Consider the following 21234-nt stretch of genomic DNA (forward strand, 5'->3'; position numbering starts at 1 on the left):
TCAGGTATACCATTACCACAGGTGCTCATATAATAATAAAAGCAGTTGTTAGTATGGTACTTAGCTCGCTTTACACCAGGTGCTCATAAAATAATAAAAGTAGTTAGTATGGTACCTAGCTCACAGAGTGGTGTGGATATTAAAGAAGTTTACACATCCGAGGTGTTTCCATCAGTCTTGGCATACAGAAAGCACCATGCAGGTGCTAGCTCTTAGCATTTTGTTAAATTACCACTATCACCACTTAGCATAATATTTATTAGGTAATAGAAATAAACAGTAATGGCCGGGCTTGGGGCTCACGCCTGTAATCCCAACACTTTGGGAGGCCGAGGTGGGTGAATCACCTGAGGTCAAGAGTTTGAGACCAGCCTGACCAACATGGTGAAACCCCATCTCTACTAAAAATACAAAAATTAGCCAGGCGTGGTGACAGACACCTGTCCCAGCTACTCAGGAGGCTGAGGCAGGAGAATCGCTTGAACCCAGGAGGCAGAGGTTGCAGTGAGCTGAGATGGTGCCATTACACTCCAGCCCGGGTGATAGAGCAAGACTCCATCTCAGAAAATAAATAAATACATAAATAAATAAATACTTAGTAATGACACAGCTATATTTGTTTTAAAATAACTTCTGTGGTTTGGCTACAGCAACTAATGATCATTGATTAATTAAATGTGTGCATATTTCAAAATATTTTTAAAAAGTACAAAAAGAACCTTGCAATACCTAAAAGTATAACAAATTCACAAAATGCTTAAGAAGTCTCTTGAGATGGCGAATACTACTAAGCTATATAATAACGCTAGGCATAGGGTTAATACTTGCTTAAAATTGCATAAAGGAACTCTGAGAGAGTAATAAGAACACTAAGAATGGTGGTTCACATGTAGGGCATGGAAGGGCTTCTGTGTCTATGACTTATGAAGTGTTCTGCTCTCAATGTGAGTCACTATCGCCCTGTTATTTTTAGTTTCATTCACTATGAACACACCATGTTAACACACACATCCTCCGGCCCTTTGGTCTCACAGTGGGAGAAATAAGTGTCACCAGTGTTTAAAAAGCATCCTGTGAACTGATTTCAAATACTCTTAAAGTGACTCCCTTCCCTACGGCTCATAGCATAGAGCTGCCCATGGGTTCACACCTAAGATCAGACACCTACGACTACCAGCCATCAGACTAGGAGCCCATTTCACCACTGAGCAAAAGCAGTCACTACACAGCGAGCTAAGAGAAATGCATTTCAATGAAACATATATATATATATGAAATGCAAACATATATATATATATGAAATGCATTTCTCTTAGCTCACTGTGTAGTGTCTGCTTTTGCCCAGTGGTGAAATGGGCTCCTAGTCTGATGGCCGGTAGTATACATCACCTGAGGTCAGGAGTTGTTATATATATAGAGAGAGAGTTTTTTTGTTTTCTTTTTTCCTGAGAGAAAGTCTCACTCTGTTGCCCGGCTGGAGTGCAGTGGCACGATCTTGGCTCACTGCAACCTGCGTCTCCCTGGTTCAAGCAATTCTCTTGTCTCAGCCTCCTGAGTAGCTGAGTCTACAGGTACATGCCACCATGACCGGCTCATTTTTGTATTTCATTTTTAGTAGAGATGGGGTTTCACCATATTGGTCAGTCTGGTCTCGAACTCCTGACCTCAGGTGATCCACCTGCCTCAGCCTCCCAAAGTGCTGGGATTACAGGCATGAGCCACTATGGCCAGCCTAGATGAACAATATTAAGAACAGGTATTGTTTATCAAGTCCAAATGATGTGTCAGGCACCGTTCGAATCTCATGTATCTTACTTAACCCTAAAACAACCCCAGGGTCAGATTCCTATGACCATGACCCCCGTGGAACAGAGATGTGGAATTGCCCAGGGCACAGAGCCTCCAGGAGGGGGCCGGGGTCAGAGCCCAGGAGTCCTGACAGCAGACAGCTCTCCAACTGCATTGCCTTCCTCCTATCAGTGATCCAAATCACTGAATCACCTGTTCACTATTCTTGTTGGATGGCTTTTACTTAGAGCAATGTGGTTCTTGAACAAGATCTCTCATGGGGTCCCGTTAGTGCATCGTAGGGTCACCTTAACTAGTGAGTTCCAGAGATTACTGGAGAGCAAGACCTTGAAACATCACCATTCCAAGGTCTCAAAGGCTTTCAGTAGAAGGAATATATTTTTGATCTAATTTCTACTGTGTCTTTAAAATACTACAGGACAGCTTATCTCTGAAACAGGAAAGTCATATAATTAAGATTTAAAAACACTTCAAATGCAAAATTCTCATTCCAGAAAAAGAACATCTTAAATAGCAAAATGTATAATGCAAATATTGATACCTGTAAACTTGTTCAAAAGTGAGCTTCATTTTTGATTTATTAAATAGCTTCCCAGAGAGATAGTATTCCCAGTCTTCATTTAGTAAGTAGGGTGTATCCAAAACCTAGAACACATTAGGAAGTATTTTCGAAAAATCAGTTTTACACTAACATACATACTAATATAATAAAATTAATATTCTGTTGAATATATTTTGGAAATTTTTCATAACATTATTTTTCTGGTTGATTTCCAACTTATAACCAGAAAATAATAGTATAATTGGAATAAATCAATTTATTATATTTATTGATGGGTAGCATCAATCAAAATTATTAAAATTACTTTTTTTGAGAACTTTTTTTTTTTGAGACAGAGTCTTGCTCTGTTGCCCAGGCTGGAGCGCAGTGGCGCGATCTTGGCTCACTGCAACCCCCCCCTTCCGGGTTAAAATGATTCTCCTGTCTCAGCCTCCCGAGTAGTTAGGACTACAGGCGCCACCACTGCCTGGCTAGTTTTGTAGTTTTAGTAGAAACGGCATTTCTAGTAGAAACGGCATTTCACCATGTTGGCCAGGCTGATCTTGAATTCCTGACCTCAGGTGATCCACCCACCTCAGCATCCCAAAGTGCTGGGATTACAGGCGTGAGCCACCACGCCGAGAACTCTTTAATCTTTATCTTAATAAAACAAACATATAAATAGAAGCAGAGTAGACCATTTGATCAGAATAGCTAATATACAGCCATTAAGTGGTATACCCAGTGCTGCGCTATTTCTCTCTCTGGACAAAATGTATTAAAATTCACACACTTGGCCGGGCACGGTGGCTCATGCCTGTAATCCCAGCACTTTGGGAGGCCAAGGTGGGCAGATCACGAGGTCAGGAGATCGAGACCATCCTGGCTAACGTGGTGAAACCCCGTCTCTACTAAAAATACAAAAAATTAGCCGCGCGTGGTGGCGGGCACCTGTAGTTCCAGCTACTCGGGAGGCTGAGGCATGAGAATGGCACGAAACCGGGAAGCGGAGCTGGCAGTGAGCCTAGATAGCACCACTGCACTCCAGCCTGGGTGACAGAGTGAGACTCCGTCTTAAAAAAAAAAAAAAATTCACACACTCTCTGCCTCTGCATCATACATATTTAAGATGGGCAAATCAATGCATGACTGTATGCGCTTGAGAAGTAGAAATGGTTTTGAAATATCCCGTACTTAAGAAAAATTATCTTTGAATGATTCGACACTCTACAGGAGATAATGATGCCTGGCTTGATGTCTTTCTTTTATCAAAAGGCCAAATGGAGATCATTTGACCTGCTGGTGATCTCAACTTAATCTCCCTCGACCAGTGAAATAACTAAAATACTGTGACAACAGTATTCTCCTGATTTCATAACAGATCTTAGGCAGAAAAATGTATATACAATGAAAGAGTGAAATAGAAATATATTTTAAAAATCAGAATCTGGAGGAAAAAAAAACACAGAAAAGCCACAATTAGAAGCCAGACACTTACAACAAAATTTCGTCATTAATGAAGAAAGCAAAACTGCCAACTGGTCCCCCAGAGTCGGTGGGAGTTGGACTGAGAGGGAGAAAGCAAAGCTTGAATTCATTTCCTGGTGGCACTACCAGACGTGTGCCAGGTCAGCCCTCTGCCACGAGTCATCCGCTTATCAGTCTCTTTCCCTTAAAATTTAGGGCTCATCTGTGTGGACACCTCTGTCACCTGGGAATCTCCCAGGGTGTGTGGGAGGAACCTGGGAACTGATCTTCTGATGTTCCCAGCCACATTTGGAAACTACTGCTGAGGAAAATTCTTTTCTCCCCAAATACTGCAATCCACATTGAGCGGCAGGACTTTAACTCCTGGCCCTGATTTCGCTTATGATCAGAAAATAAGGACGCTCCCATATTTTTTTTTCTCTTACAAATAGAAAGGATCTACTGAATTTATTGAATATTTGAAAATTTATTGAATTTAATAATTTCAAGAAATTTACTGAATTTAAACCAAACTGCTTATAAGTTTGCACTGCTCTTAAAGTAACGCACAATATATGAAGAAATCCAAGTTTCTGTTCAAGTCCTTTCATAATGGGTAGAAAATCATATTTACCCGGAATAATTCCTTGCTCGTGTAAGGTTCACAGATCAGTTTTTCCACATTTGCACCAAAGACAAAGGTAAGAACCACAATGATCATCAATATCCAGCAAAAGAGGAAACTTAATCCAACTCCACTGGAAAAAAATATAAAGTTAGTAATTCAACAAAGAATGATTCAATATTACCTGTTGATACTTACTAAATCTACCTATACTCTATAAAATAGCCCTGGGGTCTTCAGCGTTATTCAGGTGAAACAGATCATCCACCTAGGAGTGACACAGGGCTTGGGGACCTGGAGAGGGGCAGCTCCAGGACAGGCAAGGCTACACTGGATGGGGGCCCGGGGACCTGGGGAGGGGCAGCTCCAGAGCAGGCGGGGGATCACTGGATAGGGGCCTGGGGACCTGGGGAGGGACAGCTCCAGGGCAGGCGGGGATGTACTGTATAGGGGCCTGGGGACCCACGAGGGGTAGCCAATAAGGGGCTGAAAGCACACGAGGAGCACAACCCGACTTCTCTCTGAACGCAAGCACTCTTGGCACAGTGTAAAGGATAGACTGGACAGGTGCCAACGTGGATGGGACATCATTGCAGAGGCTGTTATCATGGCCCATGAGGGTGGCCTAAGGGGGCAGGATTGGTGGAGAGTTGGTGGATGATGGAGATGTAATATAGGAGACACAGGAGGCATAATGTAGGAGGCAGCAGGACTCGGAAAGCGCTGAACACGAGAGGTAGAGGCAAGGAAGGGCTCCAAGGGCAGTGCCAGGGAGCGCTGATGCTCTGGAAGGAAAGAGAAGATGGGCTGGATGTTGGTCTTGTTGCCAGAGACACTGAATGGAAAGACTGTGTAGGAGTCAGTATGTTTGGAGCTCAGGTATCTGGGTTTCGGATGTACCTTAGGGAGCCAGCAGCTTAGCCATGGTCATTTATCCCCAGGGCTGGCTTGGAGAGAGGAACAGCCTACGGCTGGGTCTGGAAGACTTCAGCATTTACAAAGATGGGTGGTGGAAGGAGGGGCCAGCAAACCAGACCAAGATGAGGAGGCAGAGAAGTAGGAAGGCAACTATGTGGGTGTGATGCCACCTAGGGGACAAAAGGAGTGTTTGCAGGAGGAAGGAATGGTCGGCTGTCACCAACCAATGTGCTGTCTGCATTGCACAGAGAGGTCACTGCCAACTTGAAACAAGTGCAGTCATGGGGGAGGAAACCACATCGGAGTGGAGCGGAGAGTCAGCAGGAGAGGAGGGCACAGGCAGCAAGCGCAGATCACTCCTCTGAGAGCCTGTGTGGGGGAAGGAAAGCTATAGGGAAGAGGCAGTGTGGGTAAAGAGTTTCTGCTTTTATTTCTGAAGAAGGGAGAGAACAGAGCCTGGTTAAGTGTTGAGTGAAAGTCAAGGAGACAGGAAGAGAACAAAGACATGGAAAAGAAAGGGGATGATCCATTTTATCAGGATCAGGGAAAGGAATGGAATTGAGAAAATAGCTGGCGGGATCAACCTGAGCAGGCAGGAATCCCTCTGCTTCTGGCACTGCAGAGAAGGGATGGATGTGTTTGAGAGCAGGTGTGTTTGGAAGTTTGATGATGGGAAGTTGCATGATGGCTTCTATTTTCTCCGAGAAGAAGGAGGTAAAGCCATCTGCTGAGAGAGGGGTGAAGTAGAGGAAGATGGATGTATCAGAGTGAAAAGACTGTTGCAGGAAAGTGTGGGGGGTGTTGAAAAAGAAAAAAAAGAGAAAGAGATGGAACTATGGCAAGTCCATTTGAGACAGGAGATCCTAAGTTTGTAGGGATACCCAATGTAGCCGGTGCGTAGCTTTTCTCTAGCAGTGCTTAGCTGTCTAGATGTAGACATAGAGAGAGAACAAACTCTTAAATCGATCTAGGTGCAGTTGCCAAATCAAGTACCATCACTGGTGCACACTAGGAAGGAGCCTCAGAAGGGTGTGGGCTGATGCTCGCAATCACCACAGCATCCCCTCCTAAGGGCACGATTCTCCCCTTTGCCTGCAGATGCCAAAGCCATAATTACAATATTTGTGTATCTTCACTAAAATAAATAGCAAGTAATGTTCATTGGAAAGGCCTAGGTCAGCCTGACTTTCTCTGACCTACAAGGCTTCTGAGTCTGGGAGAGCACAAAGAAGAAGTGAGTGAGGGCCGCGCCAGGATCCCTGTCTGAGCATGTGTGTCTGTGTGTTGGAGTTAAACAACTCATATAAACCAAGACAGCTGTCTAAAAAGAGCACCATGACTCTTACTCTAAATCGCATACAGTCACTATCTCCAGCCTTTATTTTCTAAATATGCACATTCCTAGATCAGGGGTAGGGGAACCACTGCCCAAGGTCTGTTTTTCTAAGGTTAGTGAGATAATGGCTAATGTGTACTGAAAATATTGAAAAGGAGGAAGAGGAGGGGGAGAAGAAGAGTAAGATGAAAGAGCAAAAGAAGGTGAAAAAGAACAAGAATATGCGACAAAGACTGTGTATGGCCAACAGAACCTAAAATATTTATTACTTGGCCCTTCTTGGGAAAAGCTTGCTGACTAACCCCTGATTTGCACAGTTAGGATAATACATGCATCATTTTCTGACCCCCTTTCAAATGCATTATCTTAGAAACTTTTGTCAACAAATCAGGACTGTCACCTAGTTATCACTTCAGGGGCCATGTGATCTTCCACACATGGATGTGTCATAACTCACTTGGCCACTCTTCTACAGCTGGACATGTAGGCTGTTTCCAGTGCTTCACTATCATAACTAATACTGCAAAACACCTCCCTCTTCATGATGATTTCTTCACAGTTTGGCTTACTTCCTTCACCTAGATTTCCCAAAATGGAAATTATTGGGCAAAGAGCATCATGGTCTTTTTACAGCCCTTGCTATATAGCCTGACAAACTGCTTTCCATAACCTCAGAAACTGCCACCAGCCATAGGAATGTGCCCAGTTTGTGATACCTGTGGCTGCTCTTGGCATTGTTGTCAATACCTAAAATGGGAAGTTTTATGATGGGCTTCAAATCACGAGATGCTTATGCCTCTGTTAGATCTCCTTATCTCTGGAGAGGCCTCCTACGCCCCCCTGCAACAGATAATACATTCACCACTGCATCTATTCAGCTGCTGAAATGCTCCTGGGGCCAGGGGTAGCGGCTCACACCTGTAATCCCAACACATTGGGAGGCTGAGGTCGGAGGATCTCTTGAGACCAGGAATTCAAGACCAATCTGGGCAACAAAGCGAGACTGTCTCCACGAAAATAAAATTAAAATAAAATGCTTCTGGGACCATCTGAAGATAAAAGATCAGAGCAGAGCCAGGGCTCTCTGACTTTCCTCCTTCCAGATCTTTCACTGGTATCCTTTTGGGAGGTAAGAATTCCTGCTTGGTTTTGAAAGAGACCATGCTCTTGATTGGATGCTGTCACCATTTTTAAAGAGCAGGTGGTGTTTTGGTTGCAACAAAACTACACATACTCTTTCTGGTTTCTACAAGCAAGTAAACAGTTTTAAAAAAAGAAACTGCATTCTTCTAATTAGTCTGATTAGACTGACGACGCTTGTATCATCTCCTCCTTTTGCAATTATCCAGTTGTTTACCAGATACCTCAAGAAGTAGAGAATTCTGCCAAGCACAGCAAAGCGTGCCATGCTGACTGGTGGCATTCAACAATAAAGAAATCATAGCCACCCTAAGTCTGCAGACTCCTTGAAATGAATCGAACAACATCTGACAGTTACCAGCCTTCTTCCTGCTGCTGAGATGAATCCTATGGCCTCCATGCCACAGGTCTCCATGTCTATAGAATTAGCTACTAAGGTAGCTTTTAGCCTCCATCAATTTGTTGATGATTTCTCTGTTTTATTTTTTCTTTCTTTGAAGCTTGATATCACATTTTTGGTTGTATCCCTTTAAAAAGTGTGAATAAAATTTCGATGAGGGGTGCACCATTTTTCAGAGCAATTTACCCTACCTTTCAAGTAGTTAAAAAAGATGGAAATATATGTATATACACACACCCCACCAAAACACTAACAAACAACCAAGTATCAGGGTTGTTAAATTTGTAACATTAAACTAAAAATCAATTAAACATTAAAAGTAATGGCAAAAACTGCAATTACTTTTACACCAACCTAATCTTCTGTTTAATGTATTTTTGTGTATCTGTGTACATTTGAACAAGAAGGGAAGACAAATTCGTTTTTCCTTGTGGATGTGATTTCTCCTTTTTTTCTTCTCTGTCCAGAGGTACTTGCAGCTAATCTTTCTTTCTTTCTTTCTTTTTCTTTCTTTCTTCCTTCCTTCCTTTCTCTTTCTTTTTTTCTTTCTTTCTTTATTTCTTGCTCTCTCTTTTCTTTTTTTTGACAGAGTCTCACTCTGTCGCCCAGGTTGGAGTGCAGTTGGCACAATCTCGGCTCACTGTAACCTTTGCCTCCTGGGTTCAGGTGATTCTCGTGCCTCAGCTTCCCAAGTAGCTGGGATTACAGGTGTGCACCATCATGCCCGGCTAATTTTTGTATTTTTAGTAGACATGGGGTTTCACCATGTTGGTCAGGCTGGTCTCAAACTCCTGGCCTCAAGTGATCTGCCTGTCTCGGCCTCCCAAAGTGTTGGGATTACAGGCGTGAGCCATCGTGCCCAAACAAATATAATTTCTTAAGCTTTGGCCTGTGAGCATCTAGGCTTCTGTTTGTGTGGAGTTCTTTGTCCAGCCCTGGTAGACCTCAGATCATTAGCTCTAAGGTGATTTTAAGACTCTAGTTTGTAAAGGCCTATACCATACTGGAGCCTAATTATTGTAGGGAAAGGATTTAGAATCATAGCTTGTAAGAAGCCTGATTTATTGTTCCAGTAACCCAAAGTTTTTTGTTTGTTTGTTTGGGGTGTGTGTGTGTGTGAAAATTTGGTTTGAAGACCCAAAGTTTTAAAAAACAAATTAATCAAATTAATGTACAGCACCTGCTCTCCAGCCCGCTCACTCACAGCCCCGTGCTAGTGACTTAAGTGGATAAATGAGAGAACACGACTCAGGTTTTGGTTCTTCACTCCCCAAAGGAATTGTTTCAAACCTTAACCACTGACCTAGAGCCCCATCTCACTCCCTACTGCTGATTCTTCATGATCTTATCAAAAAGAGAATATTGACTTAGAACCCACACAGCTCTCTCTCTGCAGAGCATTCAAAGCCATTACACCACATCCTAGCTTACATTTCTGGCTCTGGCCCCAGTTGCACCTGGCTCATGCCTGCTATGCTTTGTCGTACCCATAGAGTCAAAGGTTTTTCAAAGACACTAACTTGGAGGTGAATGTCTTTAAAGCAGGGACAGTCGCTCCAGTCTTCTGCCGCAGGCGTACCTCTCCCTGCTGCCTCACACCTGTTCTCACGCCTAATCTAGGCTACTTGTCTAAATCCTAAGGGTTCTGCCTTGGCAGCCTTAGTTCTAAATCAAGTTTCTAGAGTTTCAAGCTAGCAATACTGCTGACCAATACTGCTGTCCCACAAGAGATTGGCTCAGCCTCTGGTGAGTGAATGAATGAATGAATGAATGACAAATAAAAAGAAGGAACAATAGAAATCAAGAAAGCAAGTCTAGCTGCTTTTAAAAGGAGCCTGCCATATATAAATAGCGTGCTTAAGCTGGTCTATCAAAATGCAAGTAATTTAGTGTTGTTGTTGTTGTTGTTTGTTTTTAATGTTTAGGCTTGACAGAAGTACCCAAATCAAGGAAGGTCCCATCACAGCAGGATCTCTCCTCCTCGCGACCTGGGAGCTGGAACCCCGCGTACGTGGCCCAGAGGGCACTGGGTTCATGTAACACCAGAGTCAGCACACAGTCTCTCTCCTGCATTCCCACTCCCACATGACAGAGAGGAGCAGACACTCACACCATGAGGAAGACGCCTCCGGTGTTGGAGACACAGCCTCGGGTGGTCGGGGTGGCATGCCTGTCATAGCCGCACACGCCACACAGTAAGCCCAGGTAGTAAAAAATCACGATGAGGGTCAGCAGAGAGCAGATGACCAGGCCACCCAGCCACCTGGAGAGGCAAGCACAGTGTTAGTATACATGACACAGGTGACGCCACCCTAACACAAAAGCTGCTGGACTAAGGCTGGAGCCGATGAGTTATTCTTGGCTTCTAAAATCAGAGTCTTCTATCAATTCCTCAGAGGACAATAATGTTGAGTGAAAAGATCCCTTCACACCCTTTGTCTTCCAATTCAACCAGCGGAGAAACTTTTATTTTGATTCTAGGTTTGCATTGTTCCTGGTGGTCATGGGATCATTGCTTCCTTCCTTTGCCTTGATTCCCACGGGTGTCACACAGGGTTCATAAGCACGGCACACTGAGCTGCTCCAAGGCTACTGATGAAAACACCCTTAAGATTTTTATGTTCTTTTAAGGCCTCTGATGTTCTAAGTGCCTATTATAATAATGAAGGCATATGGCTAGATCATGATTAGACTACAGATAAAGAAATACTGGATTCTTTTCCCTGGCCTTTTTCTAAAATATTTTGTGGTTGCAGAAATATTTGGGGCCACTGTGTTCTTTACTGAACCAGATTACATGGCAGATGCATGGGGTATTTAGAATTTTATGAGCATCCTAAATCAAATGCCTGCAGAATGCAAATCTCAATTTCATAATGGTCCTGCGAGACATTTTAGGATAATAGATCCTCAATTAGGCCTTACTGGCATTCCCGGAAGGTAGAACAACCTTTCCCGGCAGCAAGAGGCATTCAAGGGTAGTAATGCTTCCCAACATTTAAGACACTAAAAAACAAAGAATTTACTTCTGCTTGGTGCCTCTTGACAAAAGTCACCACTGAAGCTTTTCATTCAATTAAGAGCAATCTCAGTAATTATAGTAATAGCCACAGGCAGCCATTCTGGGGAGGTTTGTTGCAGACAGTGAGGGCACAAAATTAAATAAGCCATGGAGGCTGGCCTCAGAAAACTTTTAGAGTTAAAGGAGCATCTGCTTAGTTAATTTTCTTTTTAAGATAAGCTCATGGTGTCAGGGCAGGGGGAAAAGGAAGGGAGATGGATGGCAGTCAGGTAGACAGGTAATGGTACTATTCTTTCTCGTTTGTGAAGCTCTGATCTCTAATGAGATTATAAGTTCACTGAGAAAGGGTCTGCCTTCTGTTTGTTCTGAGACTTGCTGGGGTGGCCTAGCCCCACAAGGGAATCATGGCAGGTGCTCCCCGGAGCTTGTTGTTTGTGGGGCGATGACAAAAAGCAGAGCCAGATGGAGCTTCAAAACCTACCTCTGCCGTATGCTAGCTGGCCTTAAGGAAGTCACTTCACTTCCCTGAGCCCGTCTCCTTGTCTAGAAAACAGGGTTGTAAATGGAACACAGGCCAGGGGATTTTTGTGAGTATTAAAAGAAATGTGCAGAAAGTGCTTGGTGGGCACACTGAAACTGTCCCATAAATGGTAGCAACTGCTATAATTTTAATTACGTATCTTGTGGTCTTGTATAAGAAATAATCCACATGATAATGAGTCTCTGGACTCCCCATGGGCTTGGGAGATATAAAGGGTTGCTGAGCTCTTCAGAGAGAGAAGTGCATCTTACATAATAGATGATCCTCTAAATTTCTTGAGCCTCCAAGTCCTTCCCTCCCCAGGGCTCTGACTGGGATGTCCACCACCCTCACCCCGGGCCAAACCCCACCACTCGCATTTTCTAATGGGACAACCAGTGGGCACCACAGCCACTCACCTAAGCTCTGGGAGCAATTCACTGGTTTCAAGGCATAGCTAAGAAAAGGATGCTCTTTCAGTAAGAACCAACCTCTGCATATTTATTTTATAAACCAATGTTTATATTGGTTTATAAAATAGAAAAGAATATTTCCCAGATGTCCTTCTTAATTACTTTTAAGCTTTAAAATCTCATTACATGCCTGGTTTGATAATTATAACTAGTATTCCAGAAACCACTAATGACATCAAAGTTGCAAATTATCAAGTATTTGGCTCACGAAGGTCCAGTCTTCAACTTAAAAATAAACGTGGACTGCTTTACAAATTTGCATATCATCTGTACACAGGAGTCATGCGAAACTTCTATGCGTTGTTCCAATTTTAGTATATGTGCTGCCTGGTCTAAGCGAGCACTTCAAATTCTAATGAACATAAACTGCGGTTGACATATATCAGGTCATGGCCTCCTTGTACAATTTGCTCTCATAAGATTATCCTGGTGCTAATGTCAGATTTTTATCTCGTTCTCTACAAAGCTCACTCTCGTAGTTCACCAGCTCCAAGGAGACACTCACCAGTATGAATCATACTCTTCCAATGTAGGTAAATTTCTGTGGATGTAACTTTCAGTGTTATTAACATAAACAGAGAATTCTGAGAGTATATCCTGAATAGGAAGACGCTGAGTTACATTGTCGATATCTGAACCAATGGAATTCAAGACCCTTTTGATACCTGAAAACAAAGATACCTTTTGTTATGCATTTGCAAACATGGAGGAAATAGAAACTTTGTTTTGGAACCAAACAGAAAAGCCTGAACCACCTTTAGTTTTTCTCATGTTATGTATGTGTTTAAAATATGGTAAGATTCTTCAACAAGCATGAATATAGCCAAGACCATCGAAAAGCAATTACTTAACAAAACAGCAAGCTGTGAGCACTGACTTTAATGAGATGGTACTGAAGTCAAGCCAGTTTCCTTCTTCCACTTACTTTACTTAAAGTAGATCAAGTGATTAAAATGCATGGTGTGCAGACTATGTGCCAGGCACTTTTATAAATAGTAACTCATTTATTTCACTGAGGTAGATATTCTCATTCCCCATTTTACTAACAGCGACCTGGAGGCTCACAGAGATTCAATTAATTGCCCAGGGGTCTTTTAGAGAAAGCTCTGGTAACAGGATTGAAATTCGGGGGTATCTGACTCTAAAGTCCCCCTTACATGCTTTTGGGAAAATAAATAATAATTTCTCCCTCTAAGAAATGGTATTCAGGGCCGGGCACAGTGGCTCACACCCGTAATCCCAGCACTTTGGGAGTCTGAGGTGGGAGGATCACCTGAGGTCAGAAGTTCGAGACCAGCCTGACCAACATGGCAAAACCCCATCTCTACTAAAAATACAAAAATTACCCAGTTGTGGTGGCGCATGCCTGTAACTCGGGAGGCTGAGGCAGAAGAATCACTTGAACCTGGGAGGCAGAGGTTTCAGTGAGCCAAGATTGCGCCATTCATTGTACTCCAGCCTGGGTGACACAGCAAGACCCGCTCTCAAAAAAAAAAAAAAAAGTCTTCAGGAACAGACTAATTCTCAAGGCCCATTTAAAAAACAAACAAACAGAAAAACACAAGTGACTCTGGGTGATATTTTTGTTAAAATTTTACCTGACTGATACAAATTGAGACATCTTAGGAAGTACATCTGTGTCTTTTCTATGCAAAAACCAATAGTAGTCTCAGTGGCCAGTTTCTTTTGCTCAGTCGTAATTTCTCAGACAGAAGTTAAGTTCAAAGAAAACCAGCTTTCTGGAGAGTGTCCATCACAACAGGTCCTAAAATCAACTCACCTTGGGTGCAGGATTTCACCTGAACCAATGCTCACATGAGTTCTGAAGGTGGCTGTATCCAAGTGATTCTTGACACGGACATACTAAGAACACACTAATCAGTTAAAAGTCCACTGATCCTGCAAGAGAGGTAAATCTCTTTGCAGCAGCAGAGAGACAAGATTAGCAGTTCTCAAAATATTATCCTGAGGCTCCCGGTGAACTTCAGGTAGAGAATAGAATGGTAGCTTGGTCCAAAACGTAATCACATAAAAATGGCAAGAAACTTTTTGTTTTCTTTTTGAGACAGGATCTCTCTGTATTGCCCAGGCTGGAGTGCAGTGGCATGATCATGGCTCACTGCAGCCTCAACCTCTTGGGCTCAAGGATCCTCCCACCTCAGCCTCCCAAGTAGCTGGGACTACAGGTGTGTACCACCATGTTCAGCTAATTTTTTATGATTTTACTTTTTGTAGAGATGGGAAGATGGAATCTCACCATGTTGCTCCTGGGCTCAAGATATCCTCCTGCCTCAGCCTCCCAAAGTGCTGGGATTATAGCAGTGAGCCACCACACCCGGCCCTGGAAACTTTTTTAAAGTTTGTTTTTCACATAGCTATGACATCTAGAAATCAAAGACACAGAAGCGAGCAACAGAGTGTCAGGTGTTTGGGTGTGACTCGTTAAGAAAGGACTGTTACTCCTTGGGGGCTCATTGCCTTCTCCAAATAGCTCGTGTGTGAAAACACCTGAGGATCCTTGGCCAAAAATGACTCAGTGGGTCTCTTGGTTACTTCTGAGATTTTGAGAGATGGGGAATGCAGCCTTCCCATGTTCTAGGAGCAGCTCCTAGGGCCCCTGCCTGCTTCTCAGCCTGGCTTGCCCTCACGCACGACATGGCTCCGTGACTTTGCTGCTCTGACGACTGTCTATGTGGCTGGTGTCCTCTCTTGGCATATACCCTCTTCAAACCTCTCTCGATGTCCCCTTTTCCAGGCAGCCTCCCACTAGCCTCTCCTCACCTTGTTTTCCTGACACAAACCTGGTCATGGTGCCAGAGTGTGACAACAAGTTTGTGTACACATGGCTGGCTAAAGGACAAGCAGGACTCATGGCTTATGCATCTCACAGCCCAGTGCCTGGCAGAGCCTGGCACAGAGTTGGCACTAAATAATTTGTTCAGGTTGGGATGAGACAACCTAAACACGAGAGCAAAGGACATGAAACTGAACACCTGCTATCCAGGCTGACAGAGCGGCACTGGCCCGGCTCTAGGAAGACACTGGCTTGTGCTCAGGCAATGGCACCATGCACCATGGGCCGCACTCAATGCACGCAGCACAATTTGCTGTGTCAGACTTACAAGGAAGGGCTGCATGTACGGGAAGGAGAGGTCCAGAGAGGGGAAACCAAAAAATTAAACACAGAGATTAGTGAGCAGGTGGCTGTCAGACATACAGCATGCATCAGCCTTCAGAGGTTAGCACATGAAAGTCTGAACCCTGTCCTTAATATCTTAATATTTTCAAGTAGAATCTTATATTATGCAAAAGGAAACCCACAACACATCTAAAGTGTTATGTAGCAAGATAAAACACTTTTCTACTCAAACTCTTCATGGGTCAAAAAAACACTGTTAGGGAAAAATAATCAAGTATCTCTAACATAATATTTAAAAACCACTTACTCAACAGTTAAAAGCAGCACTAAAATGATTTTTAAAAGAAATAGAAGATAGCTTTACATAGCTTCAGAGATTTCTTTTCTTTTCTTTCTTTTTTGTTTGTTTGTTTTTGTTTTTTTTTTGAGAGAGAGTCGCCCAGGCTGGAGTGCAGTGGCGCGATCTCGGCTCACTGCAACCTCCTCCTCCTGGGTTCAAGTGACTCTCCTGCCTCAGCCTCCCGAGTAGCTGGGGTTACAGGGGTGCACAACCACGCCTGGCTAATTTTTGTATTTTTAGTAGAGATAGGGTTTCACCATGTTGGCCAGGCTGATCTCGAACTCCTGACCTCAGGTGATCTACCCGCCTTGGCCTCCCAAAGTGCTGGGATTGCAGGCGTGAGCCACTGCGCCCAGCCCAGAGATTACTTCTCCAAGCAAATAATCCAGGTTTGTCTCTAACCTTGCACAAAGAACTGCTTCCACTGCATTCTCTCCCTCTGTACGTTCACCCCAAATCCCATAACCCAAATACAGCATGATTCAGTAATTTGGGTAGAATCCTCTCTACATTGATTCTGTCTCTCCAAAATTGTAAGCAACCTTAGGAGACTAAAATACTACTGCCTCAGCATCAGCGGACAGACTAAAATCTTCCTAATAGACAAAATAAATTCTTTTACACAGTATTCCTTTAAAAAGTTTGATTTTGGCCAGGCGTGGTGGCTCACGCCTATAATCCCAGCACTTTGGGAGGCCGAGGCGGGTGGATCACGAGGTCAGGAGATCGAGACCATCCTGGCTAACACAGTGAAACCCCATCTCTACTAAAAATACAAAAAAATTAGCCGGGTGTGGTGGCGGGCACCTGTAGTCCCAGCTACTCAGGAGGCTGAGGCAGGAGAATGGCGTGAACCCGGGAGGCGGAGCTTGCAGTGAGCCGAGATTGTGCCACTGCACTCCAGCCTGGGCGACAGAGCAAGACTCCGTCTCAAAAAAAAAAAAAAAAAAAAAAAAAAACTTTGATCTTAAGTTTGTTTAGAAAATATAATAATCTACAGTTTTTCTCTTCAGTGAAAATCAGAATGAGTTTCCAAACTGTGGCTGCTGTAAGATCTGAAGGCGCACACTCTGGGGACCTGGATCACACTGTGGCTGTCAACCATGTGGCAGCTGCTGGCTGGGCTGGATGATGTTTATCAGTGTTCAATAACAGGTTTGTTCTTGTTTTTAAATCTCCGAATGACACAATTGTAAAACTCTGATATTTGTTTAGTTTTGACAGTTTTAATGAGAAACTGTTTTTTTTAAGAGGAAAAGAACAATGCAATACTTGGCAACACATTTCTCTGTACTGACCTTCCAATCACAAAATCACCTCAAACTGTGAATCTCACCTGCTACGACAGTTGTGGTTTGGCGTTGTACTCTGTCAGGTATATCATTAAGGGATTGATAGCCCTGAAAAATATTTCAAAATAAAAGGATGTACACAGTTAAGTCAAAGACTAGTTGACTAGTCACTCATTTTGCAACTTAGTACGAGTAGAGAGGCAAAATAAAAATATAACATTCATCTTAAGGGTGAAATGATCATTATATGGTCATCAAGAGTCTAAAAAAATCCCCTTTAGAGAGCATTGTCTTTAAATTATATCAATCAAAGGTCGTGTTAGAAGTTTTTCATATAGGGGGTCCCCATAATTTTAAAGTCAACATATTTACACAGAGCCTAGGTACTATTATGGGTACACACATTTATACCAGTGGTTCTCAACTGGGAGAAATTTTGTTCTCAACTAGGGTATGTTTGGCAAAGTCTGGAGACATTTTGGTTATCACAGTTGTGGGGTGCTGCTGGGATTGTGTGGGGAGAGGCCAGGGATGCTAATAAATACCCAACCATGCACAGGAGAGCCCCCGCCGCTAACAGCCATGCACAGTGTCACCAGTGCTGAGGTTAAGAGACCCTGATCGGTACAATATCCCATGGGCAGACAGAAAGTGAATTTCTAAAAACAGAATCTTACTTTCTAATTAAAAATAAAATTAGAAATATACTCTAACCGAAAAAAAAAATGTCCTAAAGCATGGCTTACAGAGGATACAACTGTGGTGAGGATAAAACAAAAACAAAAAACAACCGTGCCAAGCGATAGGGCTTTGGGGCTAAACCCCCCATGAGAGGGAAATATCATTATTTCCAAATAATTCAACTAAACGTGCAGCCTTTCCTCTGGAAGAGGTTTAGTGGGTGTTTCTTCACTGTCTGCTGGTGTACTTAGCCGTCTGCCAGGGAAAAGTACAGCACTTTCAACCTTCATAAGATTTATGGTGCCAGCCAGTTTCCACCTTAGCCTAGCTACATCAGATGTCACAAAATGAACATCCATGACTTCCGTTTCCTCCAAGGAGACTAAGCTACTCAGCACACCAGTGCTTGTGTTGGTTTTCTATATGCCTGACTCCTTGACATTCATCTGTGTCTGGACTTGCAGATGTCATGGGGGGTTTCATAGCTGGAAGGTGTCTTACAGATCTCCCGGTTCAATGCCTTCTTTAACAAATGAAGTAACACCAGAGTGCAAAGACCAAGAAATTTTGAATAACTTGTTTAAGGGACCACTTACTTTGTCAGTAAGTAAGCATCTGGTAAACACATGTAGACAAGTGTTTAATCCATTTATGCTGAAGGTTGCAAATATTTTTTGTGAAAAATCAGAACCTGATGATGACATTTGGCAGTAGGATATAAATAACTCCCACAAGCTTAGCGTTCCAATAATGGAACACTAGGCATAAATGGGTTAATAGAGATTTGAGACTTTTTACATCCATCCTAAAAGACAGAGTTAAAAATAAAACTATTCTCTCATTTTCCCATAGGCCCAGGCACTCTTCTGAACAATAATCTAAAAAGAAATATTTATTGCATACTCAGTATCTATTAGTTGAATAAACAGCAAGATTTGGTAAGCTACTGGGGAAATCAGGGAATTCCAGACCAATGCTGTCCCTGCGTTTTTGGGGGTTTACAGTCCAGTGGTGGGAAGGGAGACATTAAAGAAATAATTACAGTTATGAGGAAATTAACAGAGAATATTTGCAATGCTGCAAGAATGTATTAAAAAGGGTTTGACCTAGTCAAGAAGCCCAGGAAAGGCCTGTTAAGAAGGTGATATATGGACTGGGCGTGATGGCTCATGCCTGTAATCCCAGCACTTTGGGAGGCCGAGGCGGGTGGATCACCTGAGGTCAGGAATTCGAGACCAGCCTGGCCAACATGGCAAAACCCCATCTCTACTAAAAGTACAAAAATTAGCAGGGTGTGGTGGCGCGTGCCTGTTATCCCAGCTACTCGGGAGGCTGAGGCATGAGAATCGCTTGAACCTGGGAGGCAGAGGTTGCAGTGACCTAAGATCATGCCACTGCACTCCAGCCTGGGCAACAGCACAAGACTCCATCTCAAAAAAAAAAAAAAAAAAAAGAAGTAGAAGGTGATATATGAAGCTTAAAAAACTAAGTAGCGGCCGGGTGTGGTGGCTCATGCCTGTAATCCCAGCACTTTGGAAGGCCAAGGGGGGCAGATCACTTGAGGTCAGGAGTTCGAGGCCAGCCTGGCCAACATGGTGAAACCTCATCTCCACTAAAAATACAAAACTCAGCCAGGCATGGTGGCGCACAGCTGTGATCCCAGCTACTCAACAGGCTGAGGCAGGAGAATCGCTTGAACCCGGGAGGCAGAGGTTGCGGTGAGCCGAGATCGCACCACTGTACTCCATCCTGGGTGACAGAGGGGGATTCCACCTCAAAAAACAAAACAAAACAAAACAAAAAAACAACTAAGTAGCTAGCTACTTGGAGGGGGGAAAAGAAGAGAGTGCCAAGCAGAGGGAAGAGCATGTGCAAATGCGTGAAGGTGGGTAAGAGCAAAAAGAAAACCAGTATAGCTGACTCACTGGCAGAGGGGGACAGCATTTTGTATCAGAATCAGTGTGGGGTTCAGCATTACACCCACTAAATTCTGAGGCCTAGGAAAGCAGAGGTCATGTTCTTCTTGATCTCTCATGGTCTTAGCATGCCACTTTACACATCACAGATGCTTAACAAAAATTCTGGGGACTGGAAGGATGAACACAATTGCCTGGAAGATAATAGCTATCACCCTTCTTGGCAACCTTTCTCTAGAATTTCACTGCTTTTTTGCTATTTCCTATTTTCTTATGTACTAGTCCGCCCTTTAAAATGATATAAAATCAGTGATTGTATTTTTTCCAAAAGCATACCTGTTGGACCAGGCCATCCAAATCTGTCCTAAGAACGTTATTAACGTTGTCAAGTTCTGCATCCACGGGTGGAAGCTGAAAATTTATAAAACAAAATATAAGACAAGGTTGTTACCTTCAAAACAATTCCTCATGAAGAAAGAAGTCATTGTATATCCAAGTCCCAAAGCATCTATACTACAGGGTACAATCGCAGTTTCTTTTGAACAATAGAGTTTTATTTGGGAAAAACACAGCTCAGACCCTCCTTGACAAGCACTAATTTTTTGATGTCTGGAGGTCTCTTGCTGTAATCAGCTAAAAAAAAGAGGCAAAGAAATGTAACACAAATGTAATATATATGACTTCACAATTTCAAATACTAAAGATGGTTCAATAAAATGGTAAACAACCTTTTTAAAGTCACTTTTAAAAGCAATGTAGTCAGTGGTTATATTAGTGAGTAATCTGGAATCGTTTTTCCACTTACAGTATTATATATGGATTTGAAGTGCTCTAGCTCCTACCAATACCGGGACGAACATCATATGCCTCTCACATGATGTCCAAGAACATAATATCACTACTGTGATATTTCCCTGGCAAATATGAGTAACTTTAATCCCAAGAAAACATCAAACAACCCTAAACTGAAGACCATTCTACAAAGTAAATGGCCTGTTCAAAAATGTCTGTGTCACAAAAGAAAAGACATACTTAGAAACTGTTCCAGATTAACAGGAATGAAAGAGACATGACAATAAATGACAATGTGTGATCCTGGCCTGGACCCGGGACTGGAAAAAGAGAAGATAGTTATAAAAGGCATTTCTGGAAAGATCAACATTTGAATGGACACTGTGGATTAAGTGGTAGTGTCGGGTCAATGTTATCCTAATTTTGATCATTATATAATGATTATGTAAAGTTAGGAAGGACAATAAAATATTTAGGGGTAAAAAGGCATGATGATGTCTATAACTTATCCCCAACTTACCTTTTGAGAAAAGAACAAAATGCATATTATTTTATGCATGTATATATTAAATGATATGAACAGACAGATAAACTGATAAAATATGATAAAGCAAATGGTGCAAAATCGTGACCCTTGAAGAATGTGGCCAAAGGGTGTGAACAGGGATCCATGCATTCATCTTGCAAGTTTTCCACATGTTTGACACATATTAAAAATAAAAAGTGCACCCCAAAAGGATCTATCTCAAACAACTCAGTTGCAACTAAGCTCTAAAAAACTGTTCAATCAAAAATGATTATAGTGATATCCAGACACAGATGT

The 21234-nt window shown here is 42.8% G+C and overlaps 1 protein-coding gene and 1 non-coding gene across 21 annotated transcripts in view; both read right to left on the reverse strand.

Moving 5' to 3' along the window:
* PROM1 (prominin 1) overlaps positions 1 to 21234 on the reverse strand; it is a 151802-nt gene that overhangs the window by 27632 nt on the left and 102936 nt on the right. For all 20 annotated transcript variants that reach the window (XM_055385708.2, XM_055385696.2, XM_031010328.3 and 17 more), the window contains 6 exons: positions 19956 to 20030; positions 17067 to 17130; positions 12757 to 12916; positions 10347 to 10499; positions 4452 to 4575; positions 2351 to 2454 (listed from right to left, as the gene is read on the reverse strand). In XM_055385708.2, coding sequence (XP_055241683.2) covers positions 2351 to 2454; positions 4452 to 4575; positions 10347 to 10499; positions 12757 to 12916; positions 17067 to 17130; positions 19956 to 20030 — 680 coding nt within the window. The remainder of the gene's footprint in view (positions 1 to 2350; positions 2455 to 4451; positions 4576 to 10346; positions 10500 to 12756; positions 12917 to 17066; positions 17131 to 19955; positions 20031 to 21234) is intronic.
* Positions 12484 to 12595, reverse strand: LOC115934427 (U6 spliceosomal RNA). Its single transcript, XR_004070230.2, has one exon. It is a non-coding gene; the product is annotated as a U6 spliceosomal RNA (small nuclear RNA).

This window comes from Gorilla gorilla, chromosome 3 (assembly GCF_029281585.2).
Source record: "Gorilla gorilla gorilla isolate KB3781 chromosome 3, NHGRI_mGorGor1-v2.1_pri, whole genome shotgun sequence".
NCBI classification, from domain to species: domain Eukaryota; kingdom Metazoa; phylum Chordata; class Mammalia; order Primates; family Hominidae; genus Gorilla; species Gorilla gorilla.